The sequence below is a fragment of the Galeopterus variegatus genome, unplaced genomic scaffold (assembly GCF_000696425.1).
Source record: "Galeopterus variegatus unplaced genomic scaffold, G_variegatus-3.0.2 Scaffold780, whole genome shotgun sequence".
In the NCBI taxonomy this organism is placed as follows: Eukaryota; Metazoa; Chordata; class Mammalia; order Dermoptera; family Cynocephalidae; genus Galeopterus; species Galeopterus variegatus.
In genome coordinates this window covers 139,052-156,462 of record NW_007726891.1, presented here as the reverse complement: position 1 = coordinate 156,462, position 17,411 = coordinate 139,052, and the positions used below count along the sequence as shown (strand labels likewise).

General features: G+C 45.7%; 2 protein-coding genes across 3 annotated transcripts in view; both read left to right on the top strand.

Annotated features, from left to right (window-relative positions):
* The window catches only part of WWC1 (WW and C2 domain containing 1), an 83,169-nt gene extending 75,636 nt beyond the window's left edge, over positions 1-7,533 (top strand). For both annotated transcript variants that reach the window (XM_008572402.1, XM_008572403.1), the window contains 3 exons: positions 3,347-3,580; positions 5,644-5,765; positions 6,749-7,533. In XM_008572402.1, coding sequence (XP_008570624.1) covers positions 3,347-3,580; positions 5,644-5,765; positions 6,749-6,815 — 423 coding nt within the window. In that variant the 3' untranslated portion in view covers positions 6,816-7,533. The remainder of the gene's footprint in view (positions 1-3,346; positions 3,581-5,643; positions 5,766-6,748) is intronic.
* Positions 7,534-15,964: 8,431 nt separating this feature from the next.
* Positions 15,965-17,411, top strand: part of RARS (arginyl-tRNA synthetase) — a 29,997-nt gene continuing 28,550 nt past the window's right edge. The window contains exon 1 of the mRNA XM_008572401.1: positions 15,965-16,054. Within this exon, the coding sequence (XP_008570623.1) occupies positions 16,010-16,054 (45 nt within the window). The 5' untranslated portion in view covers positions 15,965-16,009. The remainder of the gene's footprint in view (positions 16,055-17,411) is intronic.

Below are 17,411 nucleotides of genomic sequence, written 5' to 3'. Positions count from 1 at the left end.
GTTAAAGGTTATGGTGGCCCCGCTGCTGGCAGAGAATCTGGGTGCTTCTTAGCACCAGCCAGAAGCAAGGGGGTGCAAATGGGCTTCTCTCAGAATGTCTGGAAACGCACAGGAAGAGGCCATAGCCTGTCCCTATAAAGAAGCCTTGCCTTTCCTAGTGGAGAAAGGGCTGAGGTATTGGAGCAGGGTGGCGTTAGGCAAAGGAGTGACTCCTGATTAGGACTTTGACCAGTCAGGGCTACAGGAGATTCAGAGGGGCCCTTGCCACTTTGGGCTTTCAACCCAACTTTAAAGCAGTTCTGCCTGGTGGGTGTGCAGAACCAGAAGAAACTCAGGAGCCAGAATGTCAGAAAGAGAAAGAGGAGAGAAAGCAGAGAGGGAAAGAGCATATAGAAGGAAAAGAGAGACAGCCTGAGTAGGGGAAGGCCCCTCTGCCTCCCCTGCAGAACTGCTGCTGACAGCCAGAATTGAGAACTGATCGTTTGCCTCACACCACCCCTCCCCACAGCAAATTTGCAGAGAGAACCAGAGACAGCAAGAGAGAGAAAGCAACACAGGAGAGGGTGCAGAGGGAAGGGAGAGCATGCTGGTTGTGGGAGAATGTGGATGTGGCCTCAGGTGACAGGAACAGCCAACTGTCCACTCTGGTTCCCCCAACTCCCACCCTGTCTGCTGTAGCTGACTGGTACTGCAAAGCCTCTGCAGCACCACGAGTCACCTGGGGAGCCTGTTGTCAATGCAGATTCGTAGTCCACACTCCTAGAAAGTCTAATTCAGGCAGCTGGTGTGGGTCCCTGGACACTGCATTTTACCAGCTCCTCTGTAGATTCAGGTGTTCCCTGATCCCCTCCTGCAGACATGCCACTGTGAAACTCGTACTTGCTCTCTCTGAATTTCCTACAACTCTCCTCCAAGGCAGGCCCCACAGAAGTTTTCCTTAGCCAGGAGGACAACTTACTGAAGGAGCTGTTGGTAGGTCTGAGCCCACATTTCCCCCGGGTCTTGAGGAACAGGAGTCTAGAGGCTGGGCCAGGGCCCTTGGGCACTGTGGTCCTTGTTGCCTGACCAGCCTGAGGTTCTCTGCTCTAGCCTGCCCAGGCAAGTTTCTAAGACTGGACACTGGCCTGAGCAAAGCAAAATAATCTTCATTTGTTACTCTGAGAATTTGAATCACATCGATCACTCAGCTGGATATCCTTGACCCTGCTTTTTTTTATAAGCACAGACCAGACAATGTTCACCCTAGAAGAACATTTTAAAACTTCGACATCGAGCTATTTAATATTCCTAAAACTATGTTTGCCAGCCTTGCAAAGCAAGGATAGGTCTCACTATCTTTCTTATACCATGACTCCAAATCCCTTTATTGGTCATTATATTCATTTTCCATTGCTGCATAACAAATTACCATAAACTTAGCAGCTTAAAATAATACAAATTCATTATCTCATAGTTTTCCCAGGTCAGGAATTCAGGTACAGATTAACCGAGACCTTCACTCAGGGTCTCAGCAGGCTGAAATCTAGGTGTTGGCTGATGGCATCCTCTTCTGCAGGCTTGACCACGGAAAGATGTGCTTCCAGATTCCCTACAGTTGGCAAAATTCATTTCCCTGTGTTTTCTTACTAGCTGCTGTCCAGTGGCCACCCTCAGTTCCTACAGGTCACTCTCAGTTCCTTACCATGTGACCTTGTGTACAAAATGCAGTGCTTCTTTGAGGCCAGCAGGAGAAGAGCCAGCCAGGAGGAACCCAGTTCATCTTTTAAGGGCTCACTTGATTAGATTAGACCCACTCAGGATAATCTTCCTTTCGATTAACTCAAAGTCAACTGATTAGTAACCTAATCATAGTAGTGTTCTCTCCTCATAGTCACAGGTCCCATTCACATTGAAGGGGAGGAGATCATATAGGACATGTATATTAAAAGTGGGAATCTTGGGAGCCATGTTAGAATTCTGCCTGCAGTCATTTAGTTATTTTTTAATTATTAGTGGGTTTTGGTGGGAGGAGTATGAATAACTGTATTCATCAGGATCTTTTACATACAGATAATTGAAGATCCAAATCAAGTCCAGCTTAAAAATAAAAGAGAGAATTTATTGTCCCATTTAATAGAGAAGTCCAGGATGTCGGGCTAGCTTCAGGCATGGATTGATCCAGGGGTTGAAATAATGTCATCAGGCCTCAGTCCCTCTCTCATGGCACTGCTCCCTCCAGATAGCTTCATTCTTAAACAGGGTCACCCTGAATGAAGGCAAAGATGACCATGATCAGTTCCACGTTTATATCTTGCTGGCTTAACAACCTATGTGTAAAGACACTGCCTTTCTTCCGAGTAGTTCAGCAAAATACCAGAGCTGAGTAGTACTGGCTGGGTTTAGATAACATACTCACCCCTGAACCAGTCACTGAGGTTCTGAGGGGTTAGGTTCAGGTTGCATTCCTAGTCCTGTTGTCCTACACAAACCAGGTGTTTTGAGTGTGCAGAAGGAGTGGACCTTCCAGGGAAGGTGAGGGCATTGTTACTGTAAAACTGGGGAAATGGACACTGGACAAGCAGAAACGATAGATGTCTGTTACAGGAACACAAAGTCAAGAAGACATGACTTCTAGTCTCCATGGGGAGCAGACCTGCACTGAGGAAACAGCTTCAGAACAGAATAATGACAGGCATCCACTAACCAGGAGTGTAAATGTGGAGGGCACCAAGAGCAGTAAAGCTGGCACAGTGTCCAGAGTGGGTGGGTGGCGTCTGCAGCCAACTGCCTGGGGTGGAATCTCAGCTTTACCACTTTACTACATATACGTGGTGTGACTTAACCTCTGTGAGCCTCCCCTGTGCAAGTGATAACAGTTGGGATTTCACAGGGTTGCTGTGTAAATGAAATGAAGTAATGGTAGGAAGTAAAGCGCTTGGCACCGTGCCTGGGACAAAATATATGCTCAATAAATCTGAGCATATTACTGGGAAAATTGAGGACAGGCCTTTGGAGAGGGCAAGCCCCATTCTGGAGGAGTGGAAGCCTGCGGATGAGTGAAGGAGGGTATGTGAGTTTCATTAGTGCAGTAAAAGGCATGCTCACTCTTCCTGCTCCACCCTGGGGTCTGCTTTATTCAAAATGATAACGGGAAGTGTTCACATCATCCGTGCAAGGGGTACAGTTTCTAGGATCAGGGAACTAACAGCCATGTGGACCTGTGGCAATGAGATGAGGGAGGGCTGCCTGGTGAAACGTGCACTACCTCAACTAATCCTCAAGGTGGATTTTATAATTAAAAAGAGAGTAGAGCCTAGTGTGGGCTCAGTGGGCAGGGCCCTCTAATAAAGCCATCTCCACCCTGCAGCCTTCCTCAGTCAAATCTCTGCGCACCGAGCGCCTGATCCGCACCTCGCTGGACCTCGAGTTAGACCTACAGGCAACGAGGACCTGGCACAGCCAGCTGACTCAGGAAATCTCAGTGCTGAAGGAGCTCAAGGAGCAGCTGGAACAAGCCAAGAGCCACGGGCAGAAGGAGCTGCCACAGGGGGTGCGCGAGGACGAGCGCTTCCGCCTGCTGCTGAGGATGCTGGAGAAGCGGGTGAGTGACACCCCGAAGGCGGGGAGCCCACCTGGGCACAGACTGGAGGCGGACGCTGACCCAGTGCCTGCCCACGCAGTCCCACAGAGCAGCCATCTCCAAAGGGGAGAGGAGCTGATCACACCTGGGCTTTGTGCCGAGGAGAATACCCTGGAGTCCAAGCCTGTGGGTGTCTTGCCCTGCTGTAATGAGTTGCACGATTTGGGGGCTGATCAAGGAAAAACATATGGCAGTAGCAAACAGTGAGTTTTATTGGGGCCGCACTTTGACAGGTTGCATGCAGGGGGAGTCCCTCACAGCATAAGACCTGTCAGAGGTGCTAGGTGCCACTACCCAGTGGGAAGGAGGGCACAGGAACTTCCAGGGAACTGGGGGGAGGGGGCTTACACATCTAGATCATGTTGGTCAGCAGCAAGATGGGGAGTCTCTGGGTCGGAGAACTCTAAATGGTAGCAACACTTTGGGATCTTTTATGGGACCAGGGTTTGTCTTATCTATGGCTAGCAGGTTTTAGATACAGTATCACAGAGTATGCAAAGCAGGAAGGTTCTAAGTGGCTTAAAAAGCTGCTTAGTTGAGCTGTATTTAAAACAATTAGATGGTAAAAATTTGCGTTTGACACCAGCAGGCTCTTGAGCCAACAAGTCCCAGACTGCCACGACGAAGTAAATAGCATAGGGCCAATATACAAGGGCTATCTTTGTCTCATCTATAATAGATAACACCTGCCATTCCTTGACTGCCACCCATAGGAAGAAAGACAGATTTTTGCCAAAGTTCTCTCTGCACATAGCCAGACAGTGCAGAGAGCAAGTTACAGAGGGTGCCTGCCTGGATTGTCAGGAGAGTAATCTGCTGAAATTCCAGCTCTCAGTGCAGGTGGTGATGCCTCAGGGCAGGAAGATAGTGCTGGACTTCTTAAGCCTGGACTAATGTAGGAGCTTCAGACTGACTCTAGCTAGTCAGAAGTTCCAGAAATGTTTATTTCATTCTAATATATAACTGACATCCTCTATACTTATGAACAGGGTTATAATATAAGCATTAAGGGAAAATAGAAAATTAGAAAGCTTTAAGGAGGAGAATGAAATAAATATATCCCAAACCTAAAGTAACCTAATTGTACTTGACTATTATATTTATCTTTGAGCTTCCTGGTAGCCAAGGTTAAAAACAAAAAAAAGGTAAGAAAACAATTTGACTTGTGTGCCCAACCTTAAGAAAATACAAACTAAGAAAACTTGACCTTTCAAATAGTAAAAAAAAAAAAAAAAAAAAAAAAAAAAAGTACATCCATGACCTCTACTAAAGAACCATTTATTTATTTGTTTGTTTATTTTCAAAAAAAGATGACCGGTAAGGGGATCTTATCCCTTGACTTGGTGTTGTCAGCACCACGCTTTCCCAAGTGAGCTAACCGGCCATCCCTACATAGGGATCCGAACCTATGGCCTTGGTGTTACCAACACCACACTCTCCCAAGTGAGCCACGGGCTGGCCCTAAAGAACCATTTAAATGATGGCTTTATTGTTGAAAATTCTGTCTTTGTGCAATATTTTAAGTATGTGGCCCATGGGTATTTTAGGGCTCTCGAATGGTTTAGGAGGAAGGAGTACAGTGTTGCACCTAAAGCTCTTAAGCACCACTGCATGACTTGGAATTGGGTTTCCACCACTTCTTAGTTGTTTGACATTAAAGAAATTTCTTAACATGCCTGAGCCTCAGTTTCCTAGTCTCTAAAATAGAAGTAATAATAAAATCCACGTTGAGGATTAATTGAGGTAGTGCACATTTCACCAGGCAGCCCTCCCTCACCTCACTGCCAACAGGTCCACACAGGTGTTAGTTCCTTGACCCTAGAAATTGGACCCCTTGGGCAGATAATGTGAACATTTCCCATTATCGTTTTGAATAAAGCGGACCCCAGGGTGGAGCAGGAAGAGTGAGCATGCCTTTTACTACACTAGACTCATCGTTTGTGATAGCAAGTTCTGCTGGGCTGGCCGTTTCTAGAGGCCAGGCAGACTCAGCTGTCTCAAGGCTTGCTTGCTGTGCCCTACAGATGGACCGAGCAGAGCATAAGGGTGAGCTTCAGACAGACAAGATGATGAGGGCGGCCGCCAAGGATGTGCACAGGCTTCGAGGCCAGAGCTGCAAGGAGCCCCCCGAAGTGCAGTCTTTCAGGTGAGCACATGGCCCTTTTACAGCCAGCTTGCCAGTCTCAGTCATCCCTTCGTTGTCTCACACTCCCATCCCTTGCTCACATGGCACCAGCTCTGTCTGTAACAGATGTTCATCCTCTGCCAAGGCATCCCTGGCGATCCATGAGCTCTGCAGTGTTCTTCCCTCAGCTGTCTTTATCAGGCCCCTCACAACTCAAGCTAATTTGTTAGATCCTCTTGTTTAATGAATGAGCCACCTGCTCCAGCCGTGCCTCTTAGCATTTCCATCACTGGTAATTGCGGAGGTTTGGCTGGATGATAAATAAGCCTGGGGGTGACGGATGCTCACTGGGCCTCCCTAGTTCTGCCTGCCGCCTGCCAGGATCTCGAGGAGGCACTTTTTTGCTGTGCTGGAGACCCAGGCATGTCATAGGAGGGCCCAGAATGCCATTTGGCCTGGGCCTCCCCTCCACAGAGATCCTTGCATTTAGACTTTTCATGTCCTCTCAGATAAGGTACACGTGTTTGTGTGTGTGCTTAAAAAATCATAATAATTACTTTGTGGAATATAAACATTTAAAGTATACTGTAATTTGTATAGCCATGTCTTGGCATCTCTTAATATTTCAACAAATTGAGAATCTAAAACACATGCTGGAAGTGGCCCAATAGCCCTTTTAAACCCTGAAAGGCCCTGATTTGAACCGAGGGTAGTTGATCATGTTAATGGGTCCCCTAAGGCAGTGGTTCTTAACCAGGGATGATTTTGCCTCTCCCACTAAGAGGACATTTGGTGATGTCCATACATTTTTGGTTGTTACTACATTTTTGGTTTTGGAAGGCCAAGGATGCTATGGGCATCGAGTGTGTAGAAGCCAAGGATGTTTGTTAAACATCCTGCAATGCACAGCACATCCCCCCTCCCCAAACTAAGAATTATCCTGCCCCAAATATCTGTACATGAGGTTGAAAAACCCTGCTGTAATGGGATGGCCTCTTTTATAGGGAGAAGATGGCGTTTTTCACCCGGCCTCGGATGAATATCCCAACCCTCTCTGCAGATGACGTCTAATCGCCAGAAAAGTATTTCCTTTGTTCTGCTGACCACGCTGTGAATGTTGACCGTGGCTAAAGTTATTTATGTGGTGTTATATGAAGGTACTGAGTCACAGGTCCTCTAGAGCTCTTGTTGGTTTGAAGATGAACAGATTTTTTTTTAGTGTGGGTCTATTGTTATTATTAAAAAAAACAAAACAAAACAAAAAAACCAGCATTAAAATGACAAGATTGTATAGTTTGTATATTTAGGAATGTATTTTTTGGGAAAGAAAATTTAAATGAACTAAAGCAGTATTAAGTTGCTGCTCTTCTTAAAATAAAATTGTTTAGTTTTTTTTTTTTTTTTTTTGTACAGTTCCACCTTTTAGAGGTTTTACTGCAATAAGAAGTAATGTTTGGGGGACGGTAATCCTAAAAGGACGTCCTGCCGATGTCACAGCACAGCTAATCTTTCCTAGTTAACATATTTTGTACAATATTAAAAAAATATGCACAGAAACTGTTGGGGATTCAGAGGTGCATCCACAAATCTTCATGGGCTGTGATGTGTTTTCGTGAGGCCACCTGACTTGGAGGGGGCAGTTTGGAGCTGGCTGAGCAGCCCAGCCCTTGCTGGCAACAGGCCACACTGGTCTCAGGTGCCCAGTGAAACCACTGATGGGAGTGAGGGGAGGGCCTGGAGAACTCCATTCAGTTTTATCTCCATCAATAAAGTGTCCTTTCGAAAAGAATTTCCTCCCTCTCTCTTTTTCTCTCCCATTCCTCACTTCGTCTGTGTTTCCCTGATTTTTGACTCTCCCCTTTCCAATCATTTCCTTCCCCCTCGTCCCCAGTTCTGGAAACCTTTTTTTTTTTTTTTGCCCACTATGATCATTTGCTCATTAGATTAAAATGATGGGCCAGCCTGTGGCTCACTCGGGAGAGTGTGGTGCTAATACCAAGGCCACGGGTTCAGATCCCGTATAGGGATGGCCGGTTCGCTCACTTGGGAGAGCGTGGTGCTGACAACACCAAGTCAAGGGTTAAGATCCCCTTACCGGTCATCTTTTAAAAAAAAAATGACTGCTCAGCTCATTGAGAATTTAAATTCCCAATTTAGATGGGGAAGTCTCTCTATGCTCTTTCTCTCATTCTGTGGAATTCCACCCCACAAGTTGGAGTTGACGTCACGGTTTCTTACTAGGAGTATCAATCCACGTCAGCTCTGACTCAATTGTAGAAGGTCCTAGAGCACAAGTTTTGTGTCTCATGATGCACCTGGGACCTCTAATGCCTACACAGCTTAGAGCTTTGTGGGGCTATTGCAGACAATAGAAAGTCAGCCTTTTACAAACAAATAGCAACAACAACTGTATTAGTCTGTCTCTGTTGCTTATAATAAAATACGGGAAACTGGGTCATTTATAAAGAAATAAAATTTATTCCTTACAGTTTCAGAGGGTGAGAAGTCCAAAGACCAGGGAACACATCTGGTAAGAGCATTGTGGGTGGGTGTTGAGTTGACAGAAACACAGGGTGTCACATGGCAAATGGCTTGAGTAAGAGAGGGCTAACCTGTTCACTCACTCTCCTTATAAAGCGATCAGAACCGTGCACATTACCACCCATTAAACCATCAACTTACCACTCCATGAATGGATCAATCCATTCACTAGGGCATGGTCCTCATAATCTAATCACCTCTAAAGGCCCTGTCTTTCAAATACCAATAGGATTTCCCACCCTGAACACTGTTGAGATGATTATTACATGAACCTTTGGGGAACACAATTTAATCCATACCAACAACAAAATCTTTTTCCTTCCTCTTTCTTACATTACCCTGTGCAGCTTTCTCAATGTCTGTTGCACCACCAAACAAAGTATGTTCCACCAGCTACATCAGAACCACCTGGGGCAACCTACTAAAAATGCAGATTCTTGGACCCCTCCCTAGATCCACTGAACCACCCCACCCACCCTGGGAGTCTTATGTACTCTGCAGTTCAGAACCCACTGGTATAATGTGAATGAAGCCCAGGCAGAGACGGAGGCAAAATAAGGGTGAGGCGGGCATGCTATTGGTGAGTCACACGGAGAGCGCTAACAGGCATGGCCTTCTCCAGGCTGCTGGGGACCACTGCACTGCAAGTGTGATGGAGGGAGTGAACCCCCTTCACTTGCTGCTGAGGCTCTTCCCTACCTGCGCTCTGCATTCCTTACCTGGCTGTTCCTCCTCACGTATAAGGAACCTACAATGGCATAGAAGCCACTGTTCGTCCCCATGTGGCTTCCAGAGCTTTTGAGAGCCCGGCCCCTCTGGATAGTTGGTATCCAGCCCAATTTCACACCACTGACCCAGGGCTTCCTCCTTCCTGTGGAGAAGCGTGTTTCAGTGTTGCCTCAGGTGATGGAGCATTTGTGGGGAGATCCAGACCACCTCTGCGGGAGGCAGAAGGCCCTACCCCTGCTGTGGCGTTGGATTCTCCGTAAATGTCTCACTGGCAAACCAACACTATGTTCAGTTGTTTATGTAAATTTAAAAAATGAATAAAGAAATCTCTACTTGGAGTCACGCAGATATCTTCTTCACGCAGTAATGTGAAATGACCTGCTGAAGGTCACACAGATAGTAGATGGCCAGAGCTAGGATGCAAATCCCATCTTCCGACTCCAAAATCTCTATTTTCTTTCAGCTGCAGCGTTACCATGTCACATGAGGCCCTAATTATAGGGGTGTAGAAGCTTTGGTTTTGAAGAATGAAGTTGTGAAATTCCGTGGTTTCTCTGCATGAGGGTAGAGAGAAAGACAGGGTGACTAGGATACTAATCTGAAAAAAAGACACTCAGCAAATCTCACTGGGTCTGATTGACCTGTTCCCAGAGCCAACAGTTTCCTTTTTGATTACAGATCTTTTGCAATATGCACACTGGCAATCTTTGTGTTTCCTGCCTCCCAAGAAGACTAACAACTAAGACTCTTCCAGTTAATCGTCTCCCCACTAACCAGACTCCAGCCACGCTGACCTTGCGTTGTCTCCTTGCCACCACTGGGGTTTAGCAGTTCTTACTCTTTCTGCCTGGTGTACTCTTCCTCCAGGTCTTCCTGCCATCTTCATATGACCTGCTTTTCATTGCCCTGCAGGTCTCAAATCAAGCCTCACCCCTCAGAGAGCCCTCCTCACCGGGGCACCCTATCCAACGCTGTCCTCCCACAAGTCACTCTCTGACACAGCCAGACTTGTGTGCTTCAGAGCACTGTTCCTCTCTGCAGTAATTTTGTTACGTCCTCATCCATCTCTCCTCTAGAATGTAAGCTCTTAAAGTAGGGTCCTTGTTTGCCTTGTGTTCTGTTACATCTGAGCCCAACTGGGTCCTTAATAAATATTTGTGGAATGAATGAATGAGATGAGATGAAAAATCTGCCCCAAGGATATGTTTAGTCTCTACTCCTTTGTCTAATCAGGAAGTGGGGAGGGGTCTGGGTGGAACAGGAGTGCTGAAGGCTGTTCTTGTCAGATGTTGGGGTACAGACCCTTCTCTGATTCACCTCAGGGCATCATAACCCCCACTTAACACCCCCAACACGTATGCAACCCTATAGTGTAAAGAAGCAGAAGTGATTGGGAGCTGACACACATAGTGTTTAAATTCTCTGAAGAGCAAGCTAACTTATTTACCCTGAAATCAATCCTTTTCCTTTTTTACCCTTGTATTCTTGTAACAGTTAGTTTCATTATTTTATTGTGGTGGCTGGCTGTACAGGGATCGAACCCTGGACCTTGGTGTTGTCAGTACCATGCTCTAACCAAGTAAGTTAACTGGCCAGCCCTAGTTTTATTATTTTAATAGCTAATACTTGCATACTACAGCAAATCCAAAGGCTGCATGAGAGCCATAGTAGCAAGTGTCTCCACTCACTACAGACCAAGGCACCGTTCTAAAGTTTACTTATTTTTAACTCATTTATCCTCACAACAGTCCTGTAAGGTAGGTCCTATTATGATCATCCCTGCTTTACAAATGAGGAAACTGTCCAGGAAGGTTATGTTACTTGCCCAGCATCACACATCTGATAAGTGGTAGAAGTTAGATTTAATGCAGTGTGTGCTCTGTAAGACACATCACTACAGTGACAAGTAAGTCATCATCACACTCCTATCTTTACCCATCCAGTCCCCTCCCTAAAGACATCCTGTATTGTCAGCTTCTACCCTGTCCTTCCAGAGAGGCAATACATATATCATCTTATATGTGTATTCTTTTTTTTTTTTCACCTGAAAGTGCATAGTAAAGATACTGTCCTGCACCTTGTTGTTTCTCAATAAGATATCTGTAAGCTACCTCATTCTTTTTAACAATTTTAACAACTGTGTAGTATTCCACTAAATGGATGCACCATAAATTAATTGATGGACATTTACATCGTGGCCAATCAATTGCTTTTACTAACCGTGTCTCATTCCTCTCTTTGCCCATACATTCCTTCACGTATGTATGAGTGTGAGTGTGTAGATAAATTACTACCTACATTTTAAAAGTGCACTATCAGAGCTCCATGTAAAACTGTAAAATGCCTCTCAGACATTTATTCTCAGTATACCTACTGTCTCTGTTGCTTGCAGAGCAGTAGAAGAAGATGAGACTCTGGAAACTGAAAGTCCTAAGTTCCATGTTCAGACTGTACCTGCTTCTAGCTCTAGGATTTTGAGGAAGATGCTATGCCCTTCCTCATTAAGTGGTGTGAAGATTCAATAAGGTAATACAGTTCAGGTACTGAACAAATATAAATTGTTAATGGATGGTAGGGAAGTTGTTATATTCTAGATGCTTCTGGGAATAACTAAACTTACAAGCTTAGCTTACACCACTAGGAAGGCTTCTCCCAGGGCACTTGGGATGGAATAAATGTATTTAGGAGAATGTGGTAAGAAGTTTACAGCCAACCATTGGGTAGCTGATAAATATACATGAAGCTAATCAGAAGTAACAAAAGGACACAGCTTGCTACTGTACTTTTTACCACTCGCCTTTATGTATTTGATTCTTTCCTTTTGTCTGCCTGCTCATTGGGACGTTGAAGATTCAAGGGCAGGCACCAGGCATATCTTGTTCACTATTTTAGCCCCAGAGCTAGAGCAGGCCTTGACAGATGGTAGATCCTCAAACAATTGTTCAGCGAATAAATTAGGCTAAGACCAAAGTTTGAATTCCAGTCCTGCTAAGAAACAATATGAATGTGGACACTTTCCAGTGGTTTTTGACCTTGCCAGGCTGTCATGACAACTTGATTCAGCATTTCCCCAAAGAAAGACATAGACACCAGTGACGGCACATGAGGAAGCTTTAGGTGGTATGTGAGTGAATTTTTTTATATTTATGATCATGTATTTTAATATACTTCATATATAACTAGCACGTCAACCCATGAATTCACAGATATTACTGCTTAGAATGAGGGTAAGTAAATATTTAGTTTAAAAAGTGAATCAAGGGCCGGCCCGTGGCTCACTCGGGAGAGTGCAGTGCTGATAACACCAAGGCCACGGGTTCGGATCCCATATAGGGATGGCCGGTTAGCTCACCGGGTGAGCGTGGTGCTGACAACACCAAGTCAAGGGTTAAGATCCCCTTACCGGTCATCTTTTTAAAAATAAAAAAAAAAAAATAAAGTGAATCAAGTTTTAAAGTGCCATGTAATTAACATGGTGGCACAAAGAAACAGCGAAAAATGTGATCATGAAAACATATCTGGCATGCTGGTAAGGATGCAGAGATAGGAGAACACTCCTACACTGTTGGTGGGACTGTAAATTGGTGTAGCCATTATGGAAAACGGTATGGAGGTTCTTCAAACAACTACAGATAGAACTGCCATATGATCCAGTAATTCCACTCATGGCATATACCCAAAAGAATGGAAATCATGTGGAAGGGATACCTGCACTTTCATGTTTATTGCAGCTCTACTTACAATAGCCCAGAGTTGGAACCAAACTAAATGTCCATCATTGGATGACCAGATAAGGAAAATGTGGTATGTTTACACTATGAAATACTATTCTGCCATAAAAAAGAATGAAATATTGCCATTCACAGCAACATGGATGAAATTAGAGAAAATCATGTGAAGTGAAGTAAGCCAGGCACAGAAAGAGAAACACCACATCCTCACTCATAAATGAGAGCTAAAAAATAAACAAATTTTTTTAAAAAAGAAAGATACAACAATCACAAATGCTGAACTTTCAAAAGCAGAGAACAGAACTGAGGTTACCAGAGGTGGAAAAGAGGGAGGCTGGGGGGTGAGGAGATAAAGGGGGAATTGGTAAAGGGCCACGAAAAACAATTACATTATATATTGTTATATATACTGATTATCCTGATTTGAGCATCACATACTGCACACAGGTATGTACAGTCAACTATGTTACAGTAAAATTTTTTTTAAAAAAGCCATCTGGAAAAGATTGAGCTCACATATCTAAAATGGTTCTAAGTGGCCACCTAGTACAGTCTCCTCATATTATAAATGAGGAAAACTGAGACCCAGGAGCTGTAGCTTTCTACAAGTACACTGTGAGCTCTCGGTAACCAAGGAAAAGAGAAGTGTTTAGGCACAGTTTTGGATTGTCTCTACCCTCTCCTCTCATCCAATGGCCTCAGTGAGAGCTGCCTGGACTGGCTGACACATGGGGTTATCCTGGGTGTGTCTGGGACAGCATTTCTTACTCCCTCTACTTCCATCCCATCCTGATATGTGCCCCTAGACCCACATGCTCTTGAGTAATTATCACTTGGTTATGTGTCTTCTGTGTAATCCCTCTGCCTGTTTTCAAAAGCTATATCTGTTCTACTTTGTATTACTAAAACAATAATTTTGCTGGCCGGTTAGCTCAGTTGGTTCGAGTGTGGTGCTGATAACACCAAGGCCCAGAGTTCAATCTCTGTATCAGCCAGCCTCCAAAAACAAAACAAAACAAAAAGGACTGATCTAGTTTAAAATGCAAGAGGAGCAGAAAGCAGCAGCAACAGCCCCTCCTCCTAAGTCGAGGCCAACCTCTGTTGGTGCCAGTGCCCACATGTCAGCCCTCTTCCCTCACTGATGGAGAGAGACAGGACAGATCAGTGTGCCCTCTGGTTCAGTCATAGGACTCCAGGAATAGTGGTAGTAGCACTGCCACCACTATCCACTACTACCCAGGAGCCTTCCCCTCCAAGCGCAGACCCAGAAGGCCGGAGGGAATGTTGATGCCAGAGCCCTGTCCTTCCACCTGTCCTGGGGGCTAAGGATGCCGCCTGCCTCTCACCATCTGGAATGCCCTTCCCCATCCCATACCCAGCCCAAATATCATCTCTAGAAGCCCTTCCTCCTCACCACCCACCACCAAACCACCCACCTTTTCTCCCTATTTCCAAAGATTCTTTAATGTGAGTTCTCTCCCGCTAGACTACATTGGTTAGGTCCTTGTGGGCAGGGACTATGTCTAATTCATCTGTGTCCCCAGTGCCCAGGACTGAGCCATGGGTGCTGGTGACTGTTGAACGACTGAGTAGGTAATGGAAGAAAAACAGTCAGGGGTGGTTTCTGCGTTTGAGTTAGGCCCATCTCTGGCCTTTAACACTCTGAATCCCAAGGGTGCTTTTCCATGCTGGGAGAAGTTATGAGAAAGCTGCCATTCTCTAAGCCTCCCAAGCTTTTTCTGGCTTCCTCCTGCCTGAGTCAGCCCTTCCTACCTTAGTGTGACACCAGGCACAGTAAAGATGCTGAACCAGTAGTAAGTGATGAGGGGAAGGGACCCTGGGACCCTGGGTGGCCTCCTCCCACCCCTCTGACGGCAGGGAGTAGGACAAGGAGAGGTTTTCAGGGGTGGGGGACCTGCTTCCTACTAGGTAAGGGCTTTATCTCAGCCCTACCCCTCTCTCTAGGACAGTCCTGTGCTTGGGGGAATTAAAAGAAAAAAAGAAAAAGAAAGGAAAAGAAAAACCTCAAAATGCTATGGAAGGATATAAGATATAAAATAAAAGATAACCCAACTCTCTCGAATCTGCCACTCACAATAGTTAATCTGATGGTTTCCACCTTAAATAATGGACATTTCTTCTTTATTCACAGTCTTCAGGTCTCCTTACTATAAAAATGAGGAAATTGTGGCACAAACTTTCCCTTTCTCCTCCCTGGCCATACCTTCCAATTATTGTTAGTTACATCCTTATTTTTTATATAGTTTAAAACAGGGCATCACATTTACATGCTGCTCTGTGATGATCATAAAGCTTCCTCTGCTATGAGTTGAAATGAAAAATTAAAAACTAATAAACTGGGCCGGCCCGGTGGCGCACTCGGTAGAGTGTGGCGCTTGGGAGCGCAGCAGCGCTCCCGCCGAGGGTTCGGATCCCATATAGAGACCAGTCTGCTCACTGGTTGAGCGCAGTGTGGGCGTGACACCGAGGGTTGCGATCCCGTTGCCGGTCGTGGTATGGGCGCGACACCGAGGGTTGCGATCCCCTTACCACTCACGAAAAAAGGCAAAAAGAAAAAAAAAAACGAATAAACTGCATTTATAATGTGATGGTGAAGTAAACATTATTCCCCATGGAAACAATTAGTGTGGTCAGACCTGGGTAATTAAAACTTCGTCATTAGAAGGAAAATTCAAAAATCCAGTCATCTTTTCCTTCCCTGTAGCTTTCTTCATTTCTTTCTGGTCCTACTCAGTTCGTTGTTTTTCATACCCTACGCCTTCATTTTTGGATTCCTAGTTCACCATCAAGATCTGTCAATTCTACCTCCAAATTATATCATGAAATCATCCACTTTTTCCTGCTACCAGTTTGGTTCATCGTTCCTCACCTGGACTATTTTCAAAGCCTCCTGTATTCGTTCGCTTAGGCTGCCATAAAGTATCACAGACAGGGAGGCTTAAACAACAGGAATTTATTTTCTCACGCCCCGGAGGCTGGAAATCCGAGATCAAGACGTCAGCGAGGTAGCTCTGGGCTGATTCCCCTCAACTCCTCTCCCCTCGCCCCAACATTCCAGGGCTGCAGTCTCGCTACTGGCTGACTTCCCCTTGCAGTTTCGCCTGGATTCCGCCAGGAGGCAGCAGACACGGCGGACCCAGTCCGACCCCAGACAAAGGGAGGTGAGGGAGGAGATTTCCACTTCCGGGCGGGGCCGGCCATTTCCGTTTCCGGCCTTTTGGTGTGTGAAGCGCTGATGAGAGGATGGACCGGCTGGTGGCTCAGTTCTCCGCGCGGCTGCTTCAGCAGGTAGGGCCTCATGGGACCGGCCTAAAGGCTTTGGAGGGGAGGAACCAGGCCCCGGCGCCTGCCCGAGCAGTGTCTGGGGCGGCGGCAGCGATTCGGGGACTGCCCTGTTCCCGTCAGATGCGGACGGCGGGGTCCCGAGAGCCAGGCCTCCGCTGCCTCGGAGGCACACGCCCTCCCAGGAACTCAGTTTCCTCTTTGTTGTAGAGGGAGGGGGTAGGAGAGGAGGAACTCGTCTCCCCGGCTCCTGTGACTGTGACATTCAGCGGCATGGAGAGACCTCCCCGTGCCAGCTTCTTCAGGGGGCTGGAGCCTGGCATGTTCAGTACGAATCTCTCCACGTCTCCCTCCCCCCACCCCCTCACGTGCTCTCTTGGGGGACGCGGGGGGATAGGCAAGATGAGAAAAGATCAGGAGACCTGGGTTCTGGTTTGCAGCTAAGCCACTGTTCTTTCTCTGATACTGAGCACGAGGATTGCTAATGAGCCATGGAGTAGTTCATTATTAGACAAACAGGAGTTTGCTCTCTGCTTTCAGCATTCGTGGGGGAAAAACAGTTACAACTTATAAAAGTGAAAGTGGGACTGTTCCATTACCTGTTATGCAGGAACTGCTTTATAATGTGTCGGCGTACAAGTTGGTGAGATAAATTGGCAAGTTCTTTACTGGTCTGAGCCATATGTCCTTTATCAGTATGGGGATATAAGGACTGCCTCACTGGGTGTTGTGGTAAGAATTACAAAGGTGATTTCTGAAAAGTGTTTATTTAGTTCAGCGCCTGGAACATAAGGTATGCCATGGCGGGGTCTTGAAAAGAATAGCTTGGACTGCCCTTTCCGAGTTGGCAAGGCCGCCGGAGGGAGAGCTGCTGGCAGTGCCACGGCTATCAGCACTTGCTTTCACTGTAAAGATCTCTGCCTCGGCATAGTGGTGCTGCTTTCGCTTTCTCTTTTGATGTTTTGGTCAGCGTGGCAGTTTCCTGAGTTTCCAAAAGATGCAAAAAATGACACACAAACAGTTGTTGTCATAAAATTAGATTATCCCACAAAAGATCCGGGAAGATTGAACAATTCCAAATTGTCCCTTTTGAGTCAATTTATTGCACCAAGAGATGTTTTAAAAACACCTTATGAGTAGCCATGAGCAATTGTTTATACCAAAGAAATTAATAAACAATAGAAATCCACATCCTCTTCCCACCATCTGGTAAATGGTTATATGGATTATAAAATGGCAAAAGGAAAAAATTGGTACCCTCCTAGGGGACATCCTAAATATGACTTAAGTTGGCAAACGTCATTTACAGGGGATTATATTAATGGTAAGAGAATGGTTGGAATTAATGGAAAAAGATACTATA